The sequence below is a fragment of the Sinohyriopsis cumingii genome, chromosome 15 (genome assembly GCF_028554795.1).
Source record: "Sinohyriopsis cumingii isolate HCF-2022 chromosome 15, ASM2855479v2, whole genome shotgun sequence".
In the NCBI taxonomy this organism is placed as follows: domain Eukaryota; kingdom Metazoa; phylum Mollusca; class Bivalvia; order Unionida; family Unionidae; genus Sinohyriopsis; species Sinohyriopsis cumingii.
In genome coordinates, this window is record NC_142975.1 from 13,384,860 (window position 1) to 13,409,307 (window position 24,448).

A 24,448-nucleotide genomic window follows, 5' to 3' on the forward strand; every position below is an offset into this window, starting at 1 on the left:
ATGATGAAGATATTGTCCTCTCTTCTCTCCATATTGCACTCTTTGGAACCTAATGTTAAATCTGGTAACGCTTAGTTTGAATTCAGAGTATTTATAATAATTCCTAAACTGCATTAGGTGCTGAGAAAATTCCTGAACTGCATTAGATGATGAAAAAATTATCAAAATTAATTATCCTTGTTTTTATATTCATGATCTTTCTGTTTGATAGATAATTGAATAAACGTCTTCTCAATGAGTACTTTAATCAGTATTTTGCGGCCATTAGGAAAGTAATATCATTCTGTTTGATTCTACCATTGCTACTGCTATTACATTTAAACCAGTCTTGAAGGTTCTGCCTTAGTATTAAGCTCAGGGGACACTTCTGTTTGCATGTGTTCCAGTCTCAGGCTCGGCTAATGTGGGTATGTGAGAAAGCTTGCCGGTTGCTTCTCATGGGTTGGTGGTTCTTTCCTGAGTTTCCGCCATGTATAGCATATCTTGTGCTGAAAAATGGCGTTAAACCCCATTACAACAATAATAATAATATTAAGCTCTCCCTCTTTATAACACAGTAGTCAGAGTCCATAAATGCCATCTGTGTTATGTACAAAATTGCATTATATTGAGTACAGCAGTATATTGAGAACAGTGTAGTATACAGAACTGTAGTGTAGCAGACATTCTCAAAATTTGAGAAATAATGGTGCTCTGAAAAGTAATTGAAGATATAAGACTAAGTTTCACCTTGTTTTCAACCCATGTTGTTATACCTTGTTATGATATTCATCATGGGAGCCATAGTGGTCCCCCTCTTGTATGGGAAAAGTGCCTGCATGAGGTGGGTGGCCTTTCCAGAGATGGACTATATTGTTGAAATGTGTATGTATATGTATATAGTAAGAAAGCTACATATAACTTAAGGCAGTTACTATCTTAATTTAAAAGTAGCATTATTTATTAAAATGTTTGGCTTGTCTTAAACACAGAGTTATTTTAAAGTGACATAAATTAATAGTTCTTATTCTTAATCGTGAAATGTGAGTGGAGTATTGTTGGCATGCACATTACTAAACAATTCCAAAATGTTATTTAAATCTTGGTATATTTATTGTGTTGAATTTAAAATAATTCTCTTTCCGTTTACTCCATTTTCAGAAGGTTCTTCTTTTCCGTTGTGATCTTGTTTATTTGAGTCTTCTCAACGTAAAATTTTTAGGCAAGTGAAGCTCTGAACTCTCTCCATTGTTGTCAGGTCAAAGAACTATTACTTTTTTATTCTAAAATGTTATTCTCCGTTTATGTGATGACATGTTAAAGTTTTGTGAAGGTTTGTTCCTATGCTGCTAATTGTATAAATCAGCAATTTAATTATGCAGACAAAACTTTTTTAGAGTAAACAAAATGTCTTGTTCATAAAGGAAGTGATACATATACTGTCATGTGATTTTTGTGTCTTTGTCTGGTACCCCATTGTTTTCAGGGTTAATTTCTGTGTGTTTTAATCCACAAAATCTTCAATTTAGCCTATGCTGACCATGTTGTGATCTTGACAATTATATCCAGGTGGCACTCTACAGTTTCGTATTTTGCATAGGGTTAGAATTTAAAGAAAAAGATTTTCCCTGGGTTTCCTCACTGGTTATACTGGCTATTTATAAAAGACCTTGTATATCTTAGGTATTGTTCAAAGAACCTTTAATTCCTGTTATTTTGGTGTATGATTGATGGGTGTAATATGGGTTATAGAGTATACAGCATGGCTTTACTCCAGATGTGCACCTTTAAAAAAAACTGCTGGCTCCACTTGGTCATTTTTTCTTCCTGGTCATCAGAGGTAAATTGTATACAAAAAAAGCGGATAACTTTTTTTTTTTACAATGTTATGTATTTGGTAATTCCATCCATTTTACTTTCAGAAGCTGGTATTGTCTAGTTGGGCAAAATTCATTTTCCCAATTTTAATAGGTGCTAAAGATAGTGTCCTTTAGACTAATTCAGGCTGATTTTTTTAACCCAAGGGAGAAGTCATTTTAGTTAACAATGTGCTTAGATCATGTACAATTTCCATAAGTTCAATATCTAAAGAAATGTCAGGCACATTACATCAAAGTAGCATAGAGGTATGCCAACATTCTCTCCACTGTGCATGTTTCAAATGCAAACAAATTCACCTTACATACATTACTTTCTCAAAAGTACATAATAACTGGTGGAGGTCCCCACTAAAAGAGAACATAGGTATTATTATTGTATGATTTAATTTTGATTGTATGGCTGAAAAGTTTAAGTCACAAGTATCAAAACAGTCCTTTTGAATAATTTTCCTATATTTCCCCCCACAGAACAGTATTTATGAGTGTCATAGTCTCTAACAAATCCAGCCCCTCACCATGTTAAAACGTGAGCTATTTTAAAAATGCACATTAGATTTAGTAAACATAGCAACCAATGTTATGCAGAAAGTGAGGAACATGAAACTAGCCAGAATTATTCCTGAGATGTCAACAATGAATTATACAGTTTGAAAAGGGATACAATATATAAGGTTCATAAAGGTCAAAAGTCAAAGGGTGAAATATTTGCCTATTGTTTGATATGGACAATATTAATAGTGTCAGTCTCACACAAGCCCAGCCCTCCCCTCCCCCTGATGAAAAGTGAGCTGTTTTAAAAATGCACATTACATTTTGTCAGCATAGCAACTAATGTTATGCTGAAAGACAGGAACATGAAACTTGCCAGAATTATTCCTGAGATGTCACCAATAAATGTTAGTTTCAAATGGGATGGAACAGATCGGTTCATGAAGGTGAAAGGCCAAAGTTTAAAATGTTTGTTTATTGTTTAATCTGGAAGTAAGCGAATTTGCTTTGTGATATTTTTAATTTCTTTGCAAATAAATGAAAAGAAACATTTTCACTATATATTTCTTTTACTTAATGTAACAGTTTTAAATTTAAGCTGACTTCATTCCTATATTCTAAGACTTCTAATTTCCCCATAATTAAGGTCACTACTGACCAATACTTTCTCAAGGCATATTATTAAGCAAGAGCAAAATAAGCATAATTAGCTTAATATTTTCATGCATAAAATCAATGGTAATGTACCATTTTGTTCAGAACGTCATACATAATTTTATGAAAATAATAAAAATAATTGTATAAATTTTCATACTTATATTAAGGTGGCACTCTACAGTTTCGTATTTTGCATGGGGCTACAATTTTAAAGAAAAAGAATTTCCCATGGTTTTGGCACTGGTTATACTGGCTATTTAAAAAAGACAGTGTATATTTTTGGTATTGTTCAAAGAACCTTTAATTCCTGTTATTTTGGTTTATGATTGATGGGTGTAATAAGAATTACAGAGTATACAGCTTGGTCTTACTCCAGATGTGCACCTTTCAAAAAAATGCTAGCTCCACATGGTCATTTTCACTTACTGGTCTTCAGAGGTAAATTGTAAATAATAGAGCCATAATTTTTGTTTTACCATTTTATGTATTTGGTAATTCATCCATTTTACTTTCAGAAGCTGGTATTGTCTAGTTGGGCAAAATTAATTTTCCCTATTTTAATAGGTGCTAAAGATAGTGTACTTTAGACTAATTCAGGCTGATTTTTTTAACCCAAGGGAGAAGTCATTTTAGTTAACAATGTGATTAGATCATGTACAATTTTTCTTCACTGTGCATGTTTCAAATGCATACAACTTCACCTTACATACATCACTCTCTCAAAAGTACATAATAACTGGTGAATGTCCCCCTCAGTCGTAATCATCAATTTAAAACAAATCTGCTATGTGAAGCCCAAAGCTCTGTCAAAACATTGCTGACTCCATTTCCTGTAAATGATTATTATATATCATGAGATAATAGTAAACCCAGTGGTACATGTACTTTAGCCAACACTTCTTTCAGTATCGAAAACCTGACATCCTGAAACAGACATTGGGAGAAATAATTGGATTACTTACCTTACTATAATCAGGTGCTCTGAGTGGTCTAAAGTGCTCACCGTTCTGGATCGCTGTCATCTCACCTCTGTCTGCATGGGTTTGAGTCTCAGGCTCAGCTAATGTGGGTATGTGAGAAAGCTTGCCAGTAGCTTCTCATAGGTCAGTGGTTCTTCCTGTGGTTTTCCTGGGTTCCTCCTCCACCAGTTATACTGGCTGCCATGTAAAGGCTATCTTGTGCTGAAAAATGGCATTAAACCATACAACAGCAACAATAACAACCTAAGTTAACATAATCAAATATTAGTTCTGGACACATATTAATCATAAAATGTTGCTGCTTGTGAGGGGTAAATTTTACATTTGTGCACTAATATATTAGCTGCTGTTGCATTAGAAGGGTCACCTTTCTTGAGGGGTACTTTTGAACACAAACATGTTGGTGCCAATGGATTCTGGAAGTAAAGATTGGCTGGACACTGGTTGACGCTGGTGGGGGGAAAGGCATTCATGAGGGGGACCACTGTAGTGTATTATATCCAGAATCATGCTACAGTGAGCTGCATTATAACAGGTGTAGAATTGTATTAATATTAGTATTGATTGGTACACATTCAATTTTCAGGTGGATCTACTTATGTCTTGGCAACTCATGGACTGAGAAAATGTTTGTGATCCATATAACAGTTAGAGAGATTTACAATCACACATGCAGCCTTTCAAGCAATTTAGAATAAAAATAGTTTATATCAGTCAAGCATTATCTGTGTAATAATTTGTTTAAGTGTTTAAAAATAGATTTCGAAGTTTTTTGTTTCAATATTCTATCCAGTGTCCTAGTGGTTAGAGCATCTGCCTTGGATGTGGGAGGTCATGGGTTCGAATCCTGGCTGAGTCATACCAAAGACTTATATTTATGGTACTAACAGCTGCCTTGCTAGGTGCTCAGCATTAAGAGGCTAGTGTTAGGACTGTTCAGCCATGTGTCAGGATAATGTGACTGGGTGGGACATCATGATAAATGTCTGTGACATGATGCCCCATTGCTAGACATCACAATTAACTGCCAGACTGCAGATATTGTAATGATATGATTGAAAAAATTGTTAAAGCTATGTTAAAAATCTAAATCACACACACACACACTCAATATCCTGTCATAGTCTTTAGAGCAGGGTATTACCAGCCATTTTGTGTCGTGAGAGGTAGCATTATTATAATTGCTTTTGATGCATTACAACATTAAAAATATATAATGGATCATATTTACAAACAGACAACTCTTGTATCATTGTTATATATATATATATATATATGAATAAAGAAAGTTCCCAGAACATAGAAAAATAAATTATTTTGCATTTTATTGTTGCCTTTCTTTTCAGTGTTCACTAAACATGGATTAGATTCATTAAAGAAATGTCATTTAATTTTTTGGGTTGGAGTGGGGTGGGGGATGTCTTTGGTTTTCTTTCCATCTTGGATACTTTTTGTGTGATCTGGATATAATAAAAAGAATACCTATATTTAGGACCCCAACAACAATCTTGACAATTATCAGTTTTTGATGTTGTCCGCTTAAGACAAAATTATTATCATTTTCTGCATTTGAAAATGGTACCAAAGTATACATTTGAAAACCAAAAGTTATTGTTGGATGCTATATTTTGTCTAGTACATTCATCCAGTTTTCAGTGCTCTTCTTACTTTCTGGGTAGCTAATTCCCAGACTAAATCAGTTCTTTTAATAAAAATCCAGCTGTACTTCTGACATTTTGGACACAGACTGAGGCAGATCGTACATAATTGTATATAGTCTGCGATGGTGTAATGATGAGTGCGATGTACAAACTGCTGCCAACAATTTTCACTTCTAGCAGAATGGTACATGGATTTAACAGTAGAATCAAAGCACACAGAATCAGAACACCTTTTGAACCTGCAGAGGCATTTTGATGAAATGGGACAAAAACATTCTACAGAAATTACCTTAAAGCAGAAATCCCTAAAAGGAATAATTTATTGTATGGGGTTAGAATGGGTTTTTATTGTTTACTTCTTTCAGAGGTATAGAAAGATGACAAGAAAAAAATTGTATAGTTCTAGAAAGTTCTTATCATTCTACTATCATCTTGTATCAATAGATTGAGTTTGTATCATGATACATTATCGTGATTTATCTGTGATACTGAACCAATTCAAATTGTATTTCAATAATGTATTTTGGGCAATTTAATAACATATTTGATAATCCCCATTCACAATGATTGTAATAATGTTTTTATGATTACATCAGTGTTCTCAGGTCTCTTATTACATTAGTATACTTTTGTACTTAATACTCTGGGAAAAACTGGAGGTGAGACAATTGATCATGATTTTATATTTTAAAAAAATAAATAAACATTCAGTTTGTTGCATGCAGTTACACTGTGCAAAAAAAACCCGATAGTTATATCAGGGAAGTGCTGTAAGCAATTAGCATTTTGAACCATTCATTCATTGATTGATTGAATAAATCACTGCTTATATGTGATCTGAATAAAATTAATTCAGTGAGGAAATTTTGTCAGAACATAAGCTTTTTCTAATTTTTAAATTTGTTAAAAAGTATTTGTCTTGTTCAATCATTTTAATGAATTTTTAAAACTTCATTCATTATATAATCTTCTCGATGTTAAATTTGGGATGGATGACTTTGTCTAGTGCACCATGATGCACACCAACTTATTTTTTTGTATTATTTTGGTCAAACCAAATTGTGTAAAATTACCTGTTTTACAGAATATGTTATTCTGCACCATCTCACTTGCTACTGGAGTAGTCTTTATATCTAGAAATGCTCTTTTAATGTAAAGTTAACATTCAGTGTTTATTTTCAGAATGAAATTACAAAAATGTCTGTCAGAGCAACTGCTGGGTTTCCCCATCTCCAAGGATTGGGTACTTGGAGGGCGACCCTGTTCCCCAAGAGTCCTTTTTGTGTTTGAGAGAGCAACTATCGACTGTAATTCTGAAGATGCTGATAATTCTTCAACTTCAAGATCAAGGTCACAGGTAAACTATTTAATCTTTTACAGATAAACTGTTTAATCTTTTACAGGTAAACTATTTAATCTTTGGATACCACAATGAGATTCTGCATTTTATGTATTAATGAAATTTAACGAGGGATGTTAAAGTGTTTTATGTGGTAATTTATTAAGTACAGTTGACAATAATATCATGATATTTGGTGTATGGATATATCTTGATGTGTACAACACAAGTTTACCAAAATCTTGGAAATGGGTCTCTAGTAACAGTCATGGCCAACTTCTTGTGTCTTTGTAACTTCAGTATATAGAGTGAGATTACTATGCAGCAGGACTGCTCTGGTGGATTAGTGGTCAGAGTGTCTGCCTTAGGTGCAGGAGGTCGCAGGTTCAAACTCTGGCCAAGTCATACCAAAACTTGGTACTAACAACTGCCTTGCTAGGCACTCAGCTTTAAGAGGCTGGTGTTAGGACTGATCATCCTGGTGTCAGAATAATGTGACTGGGAGAGACATGATGCTACATGTTTGTGGCATGATGCCCCAGTGCTAGGTATCTCTATAAACTGTCACACTGTGGACATCATAGTGATTTCATAAAAAAGTCTTAGAATAGGTTGTTCTATCCCAGCTTGTATCTCAAATGAATTCAAACAGTCTTTTTAGCAATGTACAATCTGCATATCGCCCTTGCCACAGTAATGAAACTACTCTTCTAAAAGTAGTTAATGATATTCTCTCTGCGTTGGATAGCGGAAAGATTACATTCCTCACCCTCCTTGATTTGTCTGCAGCATTTGACACAATAGACCATGATATATTAATTCACTGTCTCCAGCATGTATTTAGCATTCATGATACAGTCTTACTGTGGTTCAAGTCCTACTTGGTCAACAGGACACAAATTGTGTCTGCAAATGGAATACACTCCAGCCCAGTTGATCTATGTTGTGGTGTTCCACAGGGGTATGTTCTTGGACCTGTTCTCTTCATTCTATACACTCAGCCGCTTTCAAGTGTCATAGATCATCACCCAGTTTCTCACCAATCTTATGCTGATGACACCCAAATATACAAATCTAGCCACCCAACTGAAGTTGATGCTACCATCCAAGGTGTAGAGAGGTGCATTTCTGATGTGAAATCATGGATGACATGTAACAAGCTGCAGATGAATGATGGTAGAACTGAGGCCATTCTGATCACAATATAAAGACTTTCTCATTCACATCCTTTACCTCAAATAATAAATATCAGCAGCACCAACATTAAATTCACACAATCAGTACGAAACCTAGGTGTTGCTCTGGACAGTACTCTCACATTGCACTAACTTGTCATGAACATATGCAAGGCTGCATATCTTGAGCTGAGACACATCAGCTCCATTTGCAAATATCTTTCAGTTGATGCCACTAAAACACTTGTATGTTCATTAGTAGTTTCAAGACTGGACTATTGTAATTCAGTTATGTCTGGTTCATCTCATTATCTACTCCAGAAACTTCCAAAAGTTCAAAACACAGCTGCTTGGATCATACTTAGAGTACCATGATCAGAGCACACCTCCCCACTGCTCTGTACCCTACACTGGCTATCCATTCGATCCAGAATCAAACACAAAATTTGTTCTCTGTACTATGTTTCACTGATGGACTCCATTCCAACATACCTATCTGACCTCACCCATGTGTACACACCAGCAAAATACTTACGCTCCACTTCTGACAATCGTATACTCATTATTCCCACTATGAAAACAAAGTCATATGGACAGCGTTCTTTTGCACACCTGGGCCCAGCAACGTGGAATGAATTGCCCACTGAACTTAGACACAGAGACACAGTGATCCCATTAAAGAGTGCTCTTAAAACTCACTTATTTCGATTGCAAGAACAAACTTAAAGACCTAATAATGTTTCCTACCTTAAATATTCTCAGCATGTTTAATGTTTTCTAATTTCATGATGTTTTTTTTTGTAATCATATCATTATATGTTTTTTATCTTATAGATGTTGTCTAATGTTGTAAAGCACTTAGAGCTTCTAAAGATTAGGCACTATATAAAGTCCTCATTATTATTATTATTATTCTATGACTGAAAAATTGTTTAAGCTATGTTAAAAATCCAAATCACACGCACACATACACACACCATGCAGCAGTTTGGTTTCCACACAATAAATCCAGTTGTCCAAAATGTACATTTGGCAGACTTTGTGAATAGCTTTGCACTTAATATAAGGAAGTAGTCAGTCAGTTTTTTGGGTCCAGAGTCAAGGTAGCTGTGACTGAAAGAATAAAAATAGTTTCTGCTTAATGACTTGAATTTGCCACCATATACAGTTACCAAACTCTGTGGAAGGCATGCACTTGGTTAGGAAGAATCCTGTAATTTTTGGAGTAAAAGGTTAAAGGCCAATGTCAGTTTGGCTTAAAGAAGAAAAATGTATGCTTTTCCACAGATTAATCTGAGTTGTCCACAATCAAAGTTGCCGAACTTTGTGGATAGGTTGTGATTTAAAAAGGAAGAACCCTGTTTTTATTTTGGGTCCAAAAGTTCTCCAGGTCACCATATTTTGTGGATAGCTAGCACTTGGTAGAAGGAAACACCCTATTGAGAGTTTGGGTTCAAAAGATCAATGGTCAAGGTCACTGTAACTGAAAGAAAAGAAATGGTATCTATGCAGTAACATTAGTTTACATCAGATGCCTGGATCAAACTTTGTGGAATGCTTGCATTTTAAGTAAGGGCGGACTCTATTGATTTGGGGGTCAAAAGGTCAGATACCAAGGTCACTGTGACTGAAAGAAGAAAAATGGTTTTTGCACAGTAAAATTAGTTCTACATTCATTGCAGACGTAGACCAAACTTTGTAGATGGAATACACCTTCATTTTTTTTAGTTTAAACATATTTGGTTGCCATATATTTTAAAAAATGTGGTTGGGCTACAAGTTCCCATAATGCATAATAAGAAATTTACATGGATAGTGGCACTAAATAACCATGATTTCATACACTTAAAAGTAAACATACATGATCCAGCAAAAAGAGGTGAGATAGAGAGTGAGAAATGAACGAATTGATCATTGTACCAGAACTTAGACAAGAGTACATACACCAAAATGAATACAGTGGATAAAAATTAACATTATGTCACACTTATTTTTTGAGTGAGACTGTCAGTGGTTAAGGTCATTGTGACAAATTAAGGAATAGTTGTTTCTGTGCAAAACCTTCAGTTATCTACTATATGAAGAAAAGTTGATTGTGCATAAAAAGTTCCTTTATTTACATAGAGGACTATTAAACATGGGGTGGGTGTATAAGGTGTTGCTCATGTTACTCTTGTTGTACTTTGGTTTAATATGTTTAAGATAGACATGAATGTTGAATAGATCTATATGTGCTAGTCACAGTGCCCACAGCATTGGTATGCTCTCAGACTAGTACTGTGCCAAAAGTAGGTCCATTGTACTGAAAGCACATGACATGCCTTTCTTTTGCAGGTATGTCATGCAATTTTTATATGTCATGTGACATGCCTTTGTTTTTGCGGGTATGTCATGTAATATTTATATGCCATGTGACCTGCCTTTGTTTTGCAGGTATGTCATGCAATTTTTATATGCCATGTGACATGCCTTTGTTTTGCAGGTATGTCTTGCAATTTTTATATGCCATGTGACCTGCCTTTGTTTTGCAGGTATGTCATGCAATTTTTATATGCCATGTGACATGCCTTTGTTTTGCAGGTATGTCATGCAATTTTTATATGCCATGTGACATGCCTTTGTTTTGCAGGTATGTCATGCAATTTGTATATGCCATGTGACATTTTATACAATCAGCTTTGATAATGTATGTTAAAAGCTTGATTACTGTAAGTATATCAAATTATAATGACTTGCTAAGTGTTCTCCAAAATAAAGATTGTAATTTAAATAACACATAATACCTAAGTTCAACATTTACTTTATTGTACATATAAAATAATTTTTGGCATAACGGGGGCAAGTCCTGTCACAGCACACTGCACCATCCCAGCTCTGAATTTTTTGTTGGATAGGAATGCCTCAGGAAGAGAGATTATTTGGAGTTTGTAGGGTTACAAAGTGTGTCTGACACCTGTATAAATAATGGAGCCGCAAGGGGCTGATATGAGGTATATAGGGACACTGATAACTGAAACTCAACAAGTCTGATTCAGAGGATGCCGTGATAACAAAAATCAGCCATTACACCTTACATGCACCGTAGGAAGAGCGTATGAAGTATATGGGCATAATAGTTGAGTACATTTAAGTAATGACACAAATTGGGGGTCAAAAGCAAAGTTGTGAGTGCATGAAACTTGGCAATGGCCCAAACAAAGTGAAGGACTGCTGTGACTATGGAACAGTCTGACTGTAACGAAGGCCCCCAATTTAAAGTAAATGTAAGGATATGTACGGATAATAATGACTGAAAATGCATGAAATAAGTTTGGAACTACATGATAAGCCTGATGTGCATAAACGTAGAAATGTTAGATATACATATTAGATAGTCAATTAGGAATTTACATGTCCCCTAATAGATGCTACAGTAAAGAAACGAATATTGCATTTATTGACACAGGTGTGAACCAACTAGTGAAGCACATGCTGTGACATCTGTCTCTGTGCAAAGTTAATTCTGTCCGGGTGCACCTGAATTTATCTACAATATGTATTAGAGGACCATCGACCTAAGGTTTGGATAAGATGGTCTGGAATTCCAGCCTTAGCAGCAATGGTAGCCGCCCCTATGTGAAAAGAGTGCCCATTATAATGATGTGAATCATAACCTAACCTGGACAAAATGGCTTTAATGGTAGTGATAAAGAAATTTCTACACAGAAAGCGACCATTGTCCATGAGAAACAGAGGATCACAAGGGCAAGCTTCAGCTGATATCCAAATACAATGGAATTTCTTCATCACATGGTATGGGCATATAAGGACATCACCGTTCATAGCATGAACACTGATATCCGCCCCTTGATGGAAACATCAGTCCTAGACGCCCTAAGATGCAGAATGAATAGGTGCTTATCCATATGGAATATTATGTCTGACAGACACAGATTCAGAAAAATGGGCTCCATGAATTTTTAAATTCTCCATACTGCAAAAAAGCATAAAGAGCAAGTGCACAGGCAGCCTTTAGTAAGAGCTTAGTTCACTCAGTTCAATGTGTTTCAAGCACTGCCATATGTCACAAAATATATCATATGTAATAGGAAGTCCTTTCTCTCTGTAGTCGCACTGTACCTTTCTGACACCTTTCAATATATTCTGTAGTTTAAGTTGAGAGCTAATATTAGTTAATGGTGTGTGGACACCAAGATTCAAGTATGAATACTGAATACCGGATAGATAAAGTTGTATAGTTTGATATGTCATGTGCAGCATCTGCATACAGTGCACAACAAAGTAAATCAAGGTGTCCTCATTCACAATTGTCGGCAAACTAGATCCTGGAATCCACAATCCTACCATTAGAAGAAAGACCTGAAGGTCTAAGAGAAGCCATTGTGGGCCGAATAAACATATGATCCCCAAAAGGCGGAAAGTAACATGTGGTATCAGCAAACAGAAGAAGGATTTATCTTCTTTCTGCAGATAATTTTAAGTTAAATGCAGTGCCGACACTGAAAAGCAGGCATCTCTACAGACATCACAGTTGCTGTATGAATGCCTCAAACAACTGACAATGTTCGATTACATACTCCAACTCATCTGATTGGTTCAATATGACAACATATCTAAATTTAGTTACTAGCTTATTAACATATATTGGCTGCAATGACATCATGTCTGGCAGAGCAACCATAGTATACTGAGGGGCCCAACAAGGGGCCAGAGAAGGATGCACTGTGTGTTACTCAAACTATATTTAATCAATTAAATTACAATATAACAAATTATAATGACATGCACTCAGTGTTTTCAGCTAAAAAGACTGTAATGTATTTGTGGTGGAAAAAAACAAATTATCCATTCAGACCAAAAGATAAACACAACCCACTGATGACTGAAATCAGACTGTTGCATTTACATGCACCTGGAATTAAGCTGAAGACCACATAGGTATAAAGCAAATTGCTAAAGTCATCTACCAAAAGAGTACAATTACATCACATCCATTGCTTTTGGTTTTTCATTGTAATTAAGTTTTCAGATCCAGATATTCCAGATGCTGTTAATTGTTTTATTTAGCTTGATTATTTTATTATGAATTTAATCTAGTAAACATTTGTATACCTCACCACAATGGCGGTGGGGATATGTATTGTTAAACTTGTCCATTAGGATTGTCTTTATGTCTTTCTGTCGATCATGCTTTGGTTAGATTTTGCATTTAGGTAATTTCCAGCATTGTGGATGGGTAACCATGTTGTTTGGACACCTTTTTGTTTTTGCCTAACCCACAATGTTAGCAATATGGCTTATTGCAACTTTAGCTACAGTCTTGCTTTTTATCTCAATAAAATTTATGTGATTTAGAAATTTAGCAAAAGGATTGGAAATATTATGTACCTGTAAAGTTTGTTTAATTATGTCTTTCTAATACAGGAAACTTTGGCCAATTGATTTTTTTCAATAATGCTGTGTACATTTTCTTCCAGAAAATTCCACCAATCAAAAGATTACAGCATGCCATTGAGGACCAAATTTACAAGATTCTTAGAAAATCTAGAGTTATCACAAACATAAGGTATGTTAGATTATCGATGTAGTTAAAACTAGATATTTAAGATGAATATTTGTGTCATATTCAATTTTTTAAGAATTTTTTATTGCATATATTTAAGGCTCCAGTCATCAAAATCACAACAAAAAAAATGTACAGGTTGGGGTACATATTCTTCAATGAATCTTTCTTTAACTCATTCGGCCCCAGAGGTTTTTGTTGTTTTTGCCTGAAATGCGCGTATGAAAGACATTTGGAGGGCTATTTCTGAATACATCGTAATACATCGGCTTTCAACAGATTTTCCATGAGACTAATGCCTAGTTGTATTAGAAACATCATTTTCCATTGGTTATTTTGCTTGGATTTTTTTGTTTTTTTATTTTATTTTTTTGTGCTTAATGGACCCATCATTTTCGTATGGAGACCGCAATTTATTCCAAATGCCCACCTTATCCTAGTTTTTGCAAAGGTTCACCTGTCTGTATGCAGTTAAGACCGGTATGCCTTACATCTGAGGCCAAAAGGTCTAAAATCCGGACAAAAAATCGCATTCTGATCTCGAGCGAATTTTGGGTGAGAAAAAAACCGGGTCCAAAACATGAGGTTTTTCTCTCTATATTTTGTAGTGCAACTAGAACTTCCAGATTATTTGATATCATTTTAGAGCTATATCTGTCTGCTTTTTTTTAATACCACCCACGTTGGTGTATCTTAAATGACCTTGATGCTTCAGAGCTTGGAAGTCGGGTACAGCCTCATCATGCCTACAGATGAGATCGGTGCTGAATCGGTTAATATCTGTACCTTAGAAAGGGAAATTACATAGAAAAGGGTGTGGAAAAGTACCTTGTCTTTATTTACCTTTAAAATGATAACTGAATGAGTATTTTAAAATTCATCAAATTTGCACATGTTGAAGATTATCAAATATACAAAGAAAAATATATGTAGGTGAGTTAATTATTTTTCAGTTTGACAACATTATTATTATCACATCAGCGGAAATGCTACCAGGCCAAGGGTTTCTTGTCACAACAATCACTGGTCACACCAGTTCTCTAAACCAATGGGGGAAAGGTCATGCAAGTTATTTGCAGTTTGATAATTTCTTGTACCCCATGAACACTATTTTTTTTTGTTAAACACAAAAATTCAAAATAAAGGTTTGTCAAATTAAGTGAGCAGAGAGGCCCTCCACTCTGAAGGTTTTCAGGGATTGTTACATCCAATAACATCATCACTTTGAGTGCCTGAGTCCCTCTTTTGTCAATGTTTCTCTTCAGCTCAGTGTGAGAAAAGTTGCCACTTCATAGTTTCAGACACATTTCAGCATCATGGAAGATATGTCATTGGTCATTAAAAAATATATTTTGGGCAGTTTAGTCAATTTTGATCTGAATTGGCTAAAATCTTTCACCCTGTTACCAAATGAAACCTATCCTATGTTTTAACATTTCTCAAATCAGATAAATTTGCACCTTTAGTCCATGATTTGCTGAAAACATGTTGTTATGTAATTTGTGTTGTTTGTTGGCATTTCTCAGTGATTATATGATGTATAAATCTGTATTTTGTAACTGACCTTAGTCCAACATGAGGTTAAGGGTCTGCCTGATGAGGGACAGTTATTTTGTAAACAACATGATACATAGTTAATATATTTCTATGATTATTGATTAAATATTCAGATCATTATTAATGGAGTTGAACATGCTGACTTCTATCTGAATGTAGGATTTTAGTTTTTCACTTGGAAATTCCTCAGCTTGCTTACTTAATTGAATGTTTTAAAGAGAAGACTGACCTACATCCTGCCTATGTTATTGTGTCTTTGCTTTTCATATCAGTGTTGTTTAGTTGAAAAATTGCCAACTCCTGCCTTAACTCCCTAAGTCTTAATGTTATGTTCAGTTTTTAATTTGGATGGATTTATCTATTTAAATTATTTACTTGAAATACAAATGGCTCATTAATACTTTTTAGATGAAATCATTAATTTGGACTTATATTGAATTCATTTTGGATTATATTATTGGTATACATCAAAAGACTATTAACCTATTAACACATTTCAGGCCATTGGCACATTAGCATGTTCTAGGCATATCAGCACATCCAGTGTTGGAACCACTGGAATTCAGTTGGAACTCTTTACATTTGGACTTGTGATAGAACTTTTAGGACTATTTGGGATTTAATTGGCAATACTATAAGTTTTATGTAAATTTGTTGATAGCCTTATCTTCTGCATGCCGGGTGAGTGAGTTACATCCCTTTTCTGTTCAGATTGTATGGTTACTTGGTCCTCTTGACAGAACCAGGCTTTGCAGCCAAAAGTAGGCTACAATCACTTAGCAATCAGAGAATCATGATATGCTCCATTTCATTCACAGAAATGTCAAGAGCCATGTCCATTCAAGATCCACTTCATGTCATCAAGCCGGACATCAGCACTTAAGTCCTATCTTCATGGCTTTAGTGGGTTATATGTCGGTGTACTCTGAGGTCTCAATAGATCAGTTTTTTACTGATGATATTCTAGTGATCTCGGCAAGCTTTGCGTTTGAACTTAACTTTTCAAACAGAAACATAATAGAAGCTGTTGGCTGGCATGTAGAGTCAACCATCATAAGATTATTTTGTCTCGGAGATTTAATTTTACAGAGACAAACCTTGTATCTGGTGGGTTCTGTGGCAGTGGCCCAGATGATCACTAGACCGAGTTCAAAGTTGACACAGCCTATCAGTTTTGCTCGATTCACCATTGAATTTTTGCTTGTAAGATTTCATAATCTTCTTCATAACCAGACACTGGGGTCATAGATCATATGACCCTAGGTTGTGTTGCTTATAGATGCTTCCTGATAAGATCATTAACAGATGATGTTCTACCCATTTTTTGCATGGATAATGGCAACCTGGCAATTTCTTCTATATCAACCACCAAAATTGACCATTTTGAACAAGGCTCACTGAAGAACTTATAAATTACAAATATAGATGCTCACAGAGAGCCTGATGTGCATTCTGTTTAATATGTATGTATTTTTGTAATGGTATCTTGAAATTCAGTGAATTTATTTAAACTTCCAAACATCAATAGTAAATCTGCCAGCACGTCACAAATATGGCAGCTGATGATGCCATTTGGGAAGTATCTATTAAATTAGGAAATGGGTTATTGTTCACATGCAGAATCCATACATGCGAGCCATTACACTTTTGGCATAATCATTATGCTTTTTTCACTAAATTACACTTTAAGCATGAACTTATTCAGATTATGCATTTTTGGTATGTCCAAATCCCAAAAAAGATTAATAATTTGCTTTCTTATTTTTATTAACATCCCATTAATCTTTCAGACCATATTCTAGAAAAGATGGCGTCAAAGTAACTATGACATAAGAGTACACTTCTCCATTGCCTTGAATGCAATTTCCTAACAGTATTATGTTAATTTATAGCAGCTGTCCTATTTGCAAGAAGCATGCTGGTTTTACTTTCAAACTTTTGATCTCGGTTTTTGTTTTTAGCTAGTGTATGGCTTAGTTAGGAGAGAACAGACTGGTTTTCTAATTTTTAATCTTTGCTTGCAGATTCTATGTTCTAATTAATATCTGATACAGAACCAGTCTGTAGGTGTTTGGCGCTAAAAGTCGTCAGATTTATTCTAGTAGATGCATGTTAGAGCAATCATGTTTTTCAAACAATTTAACAGATGGATTAGAAGAAGACAAAAAAACCAGTTCAGGCATGAATACATGAATTACACAATACAGCATTCAATTCCAGGGCAGCTTCACACCTACTATAGGCTGTCTGGAAAGGATTTTAATATTGGTCATGATGGTAAAACAAAGAAACCTTGAATTAGCTCATTTTACAAACTCCAATACTAAGGTAACTTGTAATTTCTTTTTTTCAAGCAGAACTAATAAATGCAGAGGCATTATTTACCGAGTTCTTAACAGAATATGGACTACCCATATGAGTAGAAGACTACATTGGTCCTATGTTCAAACGGATGTTTCCTGATTCTGAAATTGCAGAAAATATGCATCTGCAAAATCATCTAATATTGTTAGGTGTTTAGCAGAAGATAATTCACTTAAAATTGCAGAAGCCATGAAAATTCTGCTGTTTAGTATTGCAACAGATAGGAGTAGTGATTATGATGACAACAAGTTGTACCCAGTCTGTGTAAGAGACTTTGACAATGAAAAGGGCAAAGTCAGAGCGCTCTTCTTTCATTAACAGAATTGACAACAGATTCCACTGGAGAAACTTTTTTTATTTTCTTGATAATGCTTTGAATAAACCAAAGTTGGCAGAACTGTATGGAGTTTGCAGCTGATAATGCATCAGTGATGACTGGAATTCATAAAGGAGTTGCATTCTGTATTTTGAAAAATGTCTCCATCAGTGTACATATCAGGTTGTCTCTGTCATATGATGCACCATGCTGAAGGAAAGGCTGCTGATAAATTAGAAGGAGACCCCCGGAAGTATCAAGTTGGCACTCTACCTGACAATGTACTTCATGTGGACAGAGTTATTTCCCAGCTTAAAGATCCAATAACTGGAAGATATATATTTCCTCTTCTTTGTCAGGTTATGAAAGGAATATTGGTTCTTTACCATTCTAATTCTGAGTGTGAGAGATTATTCAATATTGTTAGCAAAAATAAAACTGAATTCAGATCCAGGCTCTGTAACCCAGCACTTGGTTCTCTACTGGTGTGCAAAACATTCATAATCTCAGCTGGTACAAAGTGTTTTGAAATGCAATATCAGAGACTGTTGCTTTTTAAAGCTCAAAGTGTTATATATGAAAATTTGAAGCAGTAATTGATGTTAAGAGCCCAGAAGGGGTCAATAAATCATTTTGTACATATGCTTATTGAATTTTTATTATGTTATATGTGGATTACTCTTTTTCTGCTCAGATTACTCTTTTTTTGTCCACTTGGATTACACTTTTTCTTCACAAGGGGTTGGCATGTATGGAATTAGCTGTTATCCCCTAAATAGATATCATGTCCAGATGCTTAGCATTTCCACCCCACCCCCATTTCCTATTCACTTACATTAGTATGATTGAGGCAATAGATCTGAAGGTGAAAACAAATTTATAGGTAAATATAAGACTTACATTACTTAAATCACTCTCAACCACCCCGCCTCATTGGTATATCACTCAGCATAAAAACTAATGGCACGTGGTGGTGGCAAGGTTGGGTCAAGGGCAAGACTTATTGCCCTTTATCTATATGAGATAGACAGAAAAGAAGAATTTTCTTCTTTTTTTTTGGATTTGGCAGGTAGCATGTTTACATCCCTAGCATTATGTGATCAGGTAAGTAATCTCTGAGAAACATAAGTTACTTACAACATGTACTTTGCTTTCATGTCACAGATCTGTTTGTACTAAAAATCATTATTTAGAAAATTTGCAGCTATTTCCAGCTTAACTATTATCTTGTACTGATAAAACCAGGAAGATTTAAATGTCAAGAATGAGTCATAAATAATTTTCCATTCTTAACATCTTGACTTCTAAAACTCAGAGGAGGAAGTAAGCAATATATATATCATTATCTTTAGTAATTAGTAGGGTAATTGCCAATCATAATTATGTCATTTTTGGTAAATTCCTATCCCCATAGACTTTCATCATAAAGATTCACTTTTATGGGAAATAGGCATGCTTAATACCAGGAAATTTTTATTAGGAATTGACAGCTGAATATTCCAATATTTGAAAGGTAAGTGTAGCATCAATTACATGTTTCTTTTTTTCTTTTTTATATTGTAATGTAAATCTTATGCTGTCTTTTTGCATTTTTGGTAAGATGTGAACAAATTTCATCCAATGATTTTTTTGTACATCTAATAGAAACATTGTTTCACTAACATTGGTTTCTTAAACTTTTTATACGTTGTTACATGAAATACTACTAGTAGTGTTTTTAAGACGCCATTTGGTGTTCAGCTTCAGAACTTTTGCAGGGTGTTTTAGGTCTGATATGATATGTGCATGAGTTTAGGGCTTTTTATGTATTCAGTTACTTTAAATGCTACTGCAAAAGTAATAAGTGATGAAATGCAACCAGTCTAAACATGTGTACTTTTGTGCATCGTCATTGGATTGCTGCTTGATATCAAATGTTAGTTCTATCAAAACACCTCTCCACTGTCTTCCATGTAGAAGCTCACTTTGATGCTGATGTTGTCAAGATTTCACCTTATTATGATAATTAAACATGTCTTGCACAGGCAGATTTAGATAGTTCCTTAAACAAAGTTGCAGAAATAGCATGAACATGTAAAACAGATCTGAATCTGATCCTTTGTGTGACTAAGGTGGCGCTCACCAGATAATATGTACTTTTGAGAGAGTGACGTATGTAAGGTGAAGTAGTTCGCATTTAAAACATGCACAGTGGAGAGAACGTTTGCATACCTCTATGCTACATTAATGTAATGTGGATGATATTTCTTTTGGATATTGTACTTTTGGAAATTTTACACGATTTAAGCACACTGCTAACTAAAATGACTGCTCCCTTGTGTTAAAAAATCAGTCTGAATTAGTCTAAAGTACACTATACATAGCAACTATTAAAATAGGGAAAATGAATTTTGCCACACTAGACAATACCAGCTTCTGAAAGTGCAATGAATGAATTACCAAATATATAAAATGTAAAAAAAGTTATCGGCTCTTTTTTATACAACTGACCTCTGAAGTTCTGGAAGTGAAAATGACCAAGTAGAGCTAGCACTTTTTTGAAAGGTGCACATTTGAAGTAAGGCCAAGCTGTATACTCTATAACCCATAGTACACCCATCAATCATACACCAAAATAAAGGGAATTAAAGGTTCTTTGCATTATACCTAAGATATACAAGGTCTTTTTTAAATAGCCAGTATAACCAGTGAGGAAAGCCGGGGACATTCTTTTTCTTTAAATTCCTAACCCTATGCAAAATGCGAAACTGTATAGCGCCACCTAATAAGTAAAGCATTGTGTCCTACTTTGACTAATAAGGAAAGCATTGAGGCCTTCTTTGTTTGACTAATAAGGAAAGCAATGAGGCCTTCTTTGTTTGACTAATAAGGAAAGCAATGAGGCCTTTGTTTGACTAATAAGGAAAGCATGTAGGCCTTTGTGTGAGTAATGAAGTAAAGGATTGTGTCCTTCTTTATGTGACTAATAACTAAAGCATTGAGGCCTTCTTTGTGTGACTAATCAGTAAAGCATTGTGTCCTACTTTGACTAATAAGTAAAGCATTCAGGCCTTCTTTGTGTGACTCATGAAGTGAAGCATCGAGGCTTTTGTGTGACTAATAAGCAAAGCAGCGTGTCCTTCTTTGGGTGAATAATGAAGTAAAGGATTGTGTCCTTTGTGTGAATAATAAATAAAGCACTGAGTCCCTCATGTGACTAATAAGTAAAGCATCTTGTCCTTCTTTGTGTGACTAATAAGTAAAGGATTGTGTCCTTCTTTTTATGACTAATATGTAAGGCATTGAAGCCTTCTTAATGTGACTAATAAGTAAAGCATTGTGTCCTACTTTGTTTGACTAAAAAGTAAAGTATTGTGTCCTTCTTCGTGTGACTAATAAGTAAAGCACTGAGGCCTTCTTTGTGTGACTCATGAAGTGAAGCATCTCGGCTTTTGTGTGACTGATAAGTAAAGCAGTGTGTCCTTCTTTGGGTGAATAATGAAGTAAAGGATTGTGTCCTTCTTTGTGTGAATAATAAATAAAGCATCTTGTCCTTTGTGTGATTAATAAGTAAAGCATTGAGGTCTTCTTTGTGTGACTAATAAGTAAAGCATTATGTCCTACTTTGTATGACTAATAAGTAAAGCATCATGGCCTTCTTTGTGTGACTAGTAATTAAAGCATTGCATCCTACTTTGTGTGACTAATAAGAAAGGCATCGAGGCCTTCTTTGTATGAGTAATAAAGTAAAGGATTGTGTCCTATGTATGACCAATAAGTAAAACACTGAGGCCTTCTTTGTGTGACTAATAAGTAAAGCATTGTGTCCTAATTTGTTTGACTAATAAGTAAAGCATCATGGCCTTCTTTGTGTGACTAATAATTAAAGCATTGTGTCCTACTTTGTGTGACTAATAAGTAAGGCATCGAGGCCTTCTTTGTATGAGTAATAAGGTAAAGGATTGTGTTCTTCTTTGTGTGACATATAAGTAAAGCATTGAGGCCTTCTTTGTGTGACTAATAAGTAAAGCACTGAGGCCTTCTTTGTGTGACTAACTGGTAAAGCATCAAGTCCTTTTTTGTGCGAGTAATGAAGTAGAAGATTGTGTCCTACCTTGTGTGGCTAATAAGTTAAACATTGAATCCTACTTTGTGTGACTAATATGTAAAGCAATTTGTCCTACTTTGTGTGACTAATTAAGTAAAGCATTGTGTCCTACTTTGTGTGACTAAATCAAGTAAAGCATTGTGTCCTACTTTGTGTGACTAAATCAAGTAAAGCATCAAGTCCTACTTCATGTGGCTAATGAAGTAAAGCATTAATTCATACAGTGTGAGAAATGAAATAATGGATGGAGTCCTACAGCTTGAATAATGAAGTAATGCATTGGCGTCCTACATTGTGAATAATGAAGTAAAGCATTGAATCCTACAGTGTGAATAATGAAGTAAAGCATTGAATCCTACAGTGCGAATAATGAAGTAATGCATTGAGTCCTACAGTGTGAATAATGAAGTAAAGCATTGAGTCCTACAGTGTGAATAATGAAGTAAAGCATTGAATCCTACAGTGTGAATAATGAAGTAAAGCATTGAATCCTACAGTGTGAATAATGAAGTAAAGCATTGAATCCTACAGTGTGAATAATGAAGTAAAGCATTGAATCCTACAGTGTGAATAATGAAGTAATGCATTGAGTCCTACAGTGTGAATAATGAAGTAATGCATTGTGTCCTACAGTGTGAATAATGAAGTAAAGCATTGAATCCTACAGTGCGAATAATGAAGTAATGCATTGAGTCCTACAGTGTGAATAATGAAGTAATGCATTGAGTCATACAGTGTGAATAATGAAGTAATGCATTGAATCCTACAGTGTGAATAATGAAGTAATGCATTGAGTCCTATAGTGTGAATAATGAAGTAATGCATTGAGTCATACAGTGTGAATAATGAAGTAATGCATTGAGTCCTACAGTGTGAATAATAAAGTAATGCATTGAGTCATACAGTGTGAATAATGAAGTGAAGCATGGAATCCTACAGTGTGAATAATGAAGTAATGCATTGAGTCATACAGTGTGAATAATGAAGTAGTGCATTGAGTCCTACAGTGTGAATAATAAAGTAATGCATTGAGTCCAACAGAGTGAATAATGAAGTGAAGCATGGAATCCCACATTGTGAATAATGAAGTAGTGCATTGAGTCCTACAGTTTGAATAATGAAGTAATGCATTGAGTCCTACAGTTTGAATAATGAAGTAATGCATTGAGTCCTATAGAGTGAATAATGAAGTGAAACATGGAATCCCACATTGTGAATAATGAAGTAATGCATTGAGTCCTACATTGTGAATAATGAAGTAATGCATTGAGTCCTACAGAGTGAATAATGAAGTAATGCATTGAGTCCTATAGAGTGAATAATGAAGTGAAGCATGGAATCCCACATTGTGAATAATGAAGTAATGCAGAGTCCTACAGAGTGAATAATGAAGTAATGCATTGAGTCCTACAGTGTGAATAATGAAGTAATGCATTGAGTCCTACAGTTTGAATAATGAAGTAATGCATTGAGTCCTACAGAGTGAATAATGAAGTGAAGCATGGAATCCCACATTGTGAATAATGAAGTAGTGCATTGAGTCCTACAGTGTAAATAATGAAGTAGTGCATTGAGTCCTACAGTGTAAATAATGAAATAATGCATTGAATCCTATATTGTGAATAATGAAGTAATGCTTTGAGTCCTGATGTGTGTGAGTAATGAAGTAAAAGACTGAGTCTTAGTTACACTATGTACAAAAATGCATTTACTTATCTCTCTTTTCTCTCCACTGTATTTGGAAGGGTTTTTCTTGCTTGTTTTTAGAAATTTTCAACCTTTTTATTTTTACAACCATTTTAAGATCTTTGTCTTTTATCTTAAAGGACTAAATATTTATGTTTATTTGAATAGCTGCATCTTCCTAAAGCTGTTTGCAATTTTTCTCTTATTTTTTTTAGAACTAAACATTCAGTCAGTGCTGTATTTGCATGCTTATGCTGATGTACTGTTAAGCCATATACATACAGTCGTACTTATCTCTTTTCTGTCTGTAAATTTATCTTTCATGTTTATACCATTCTTTGTTAATCAGCTTGATTTGCACGTGTACAGTTTCAAGGCAGTATAATTGTATTTCATTTCAGTAACAATTCCCTATTTGCTGTACCAGCAAACCAGGAGTTTGTATACGTTCACTGTAAACAGAATGAAATGGCCGATCCCACCAGCTTTTATCTCAGTCAGCTACGACATGGCAGTAGTTCTGCTAAGGACTCAGGTATTTTTCAAATACTAAAACACATACATACAGTTTGCAGAGTAGTTGTTTGTGTTCAGCATCATTAGAACAACAGCTATTATCTTAATCAGTTTCCAGCTAACAACAGCTTGACCAGGGCCACAGGTATACACTCTTCAATCTAGTCGGAACCACTGTGGCTAATATTAGATGTACCTT

The 24,448-nt window shown here is 34.8% G+C and overlaps 1 protein-coding gene across 2 annotated transcripts in view; it reads left to right on the forward strand.

The window, feature by feature from the left end:
• Nucleotides 1–24,448, forward strand: part of LOC149781283 (nonsense-mediated mRNA decay factor SMG8-like) — a 161,143-nt gene that overhangs the window by 24,154 nt on the left and 112,541 nt on the right. For both annotated transcript variants that reach the window (XM_089935366.1, XM_089935367.1), the window contains exons 8-10: nucleotides 6,829–7,003; nucleotides 13,638–13,726; nucleotides 24,135–24,268. In XM_089935366.1, the coding sequence (XP_089791492.1) occupies nucleotides 6,829–7,003; nucleotides 13,638–13,726; nucleotides 24,135–24,268 (398 nt within the window). The remainder of the gene's footprint in view (nucleotides 1–6,828; nucleotides 7,004–13,637; nucleotides 13,727–24,134; nucleotides 24,269–24,448) is intronic.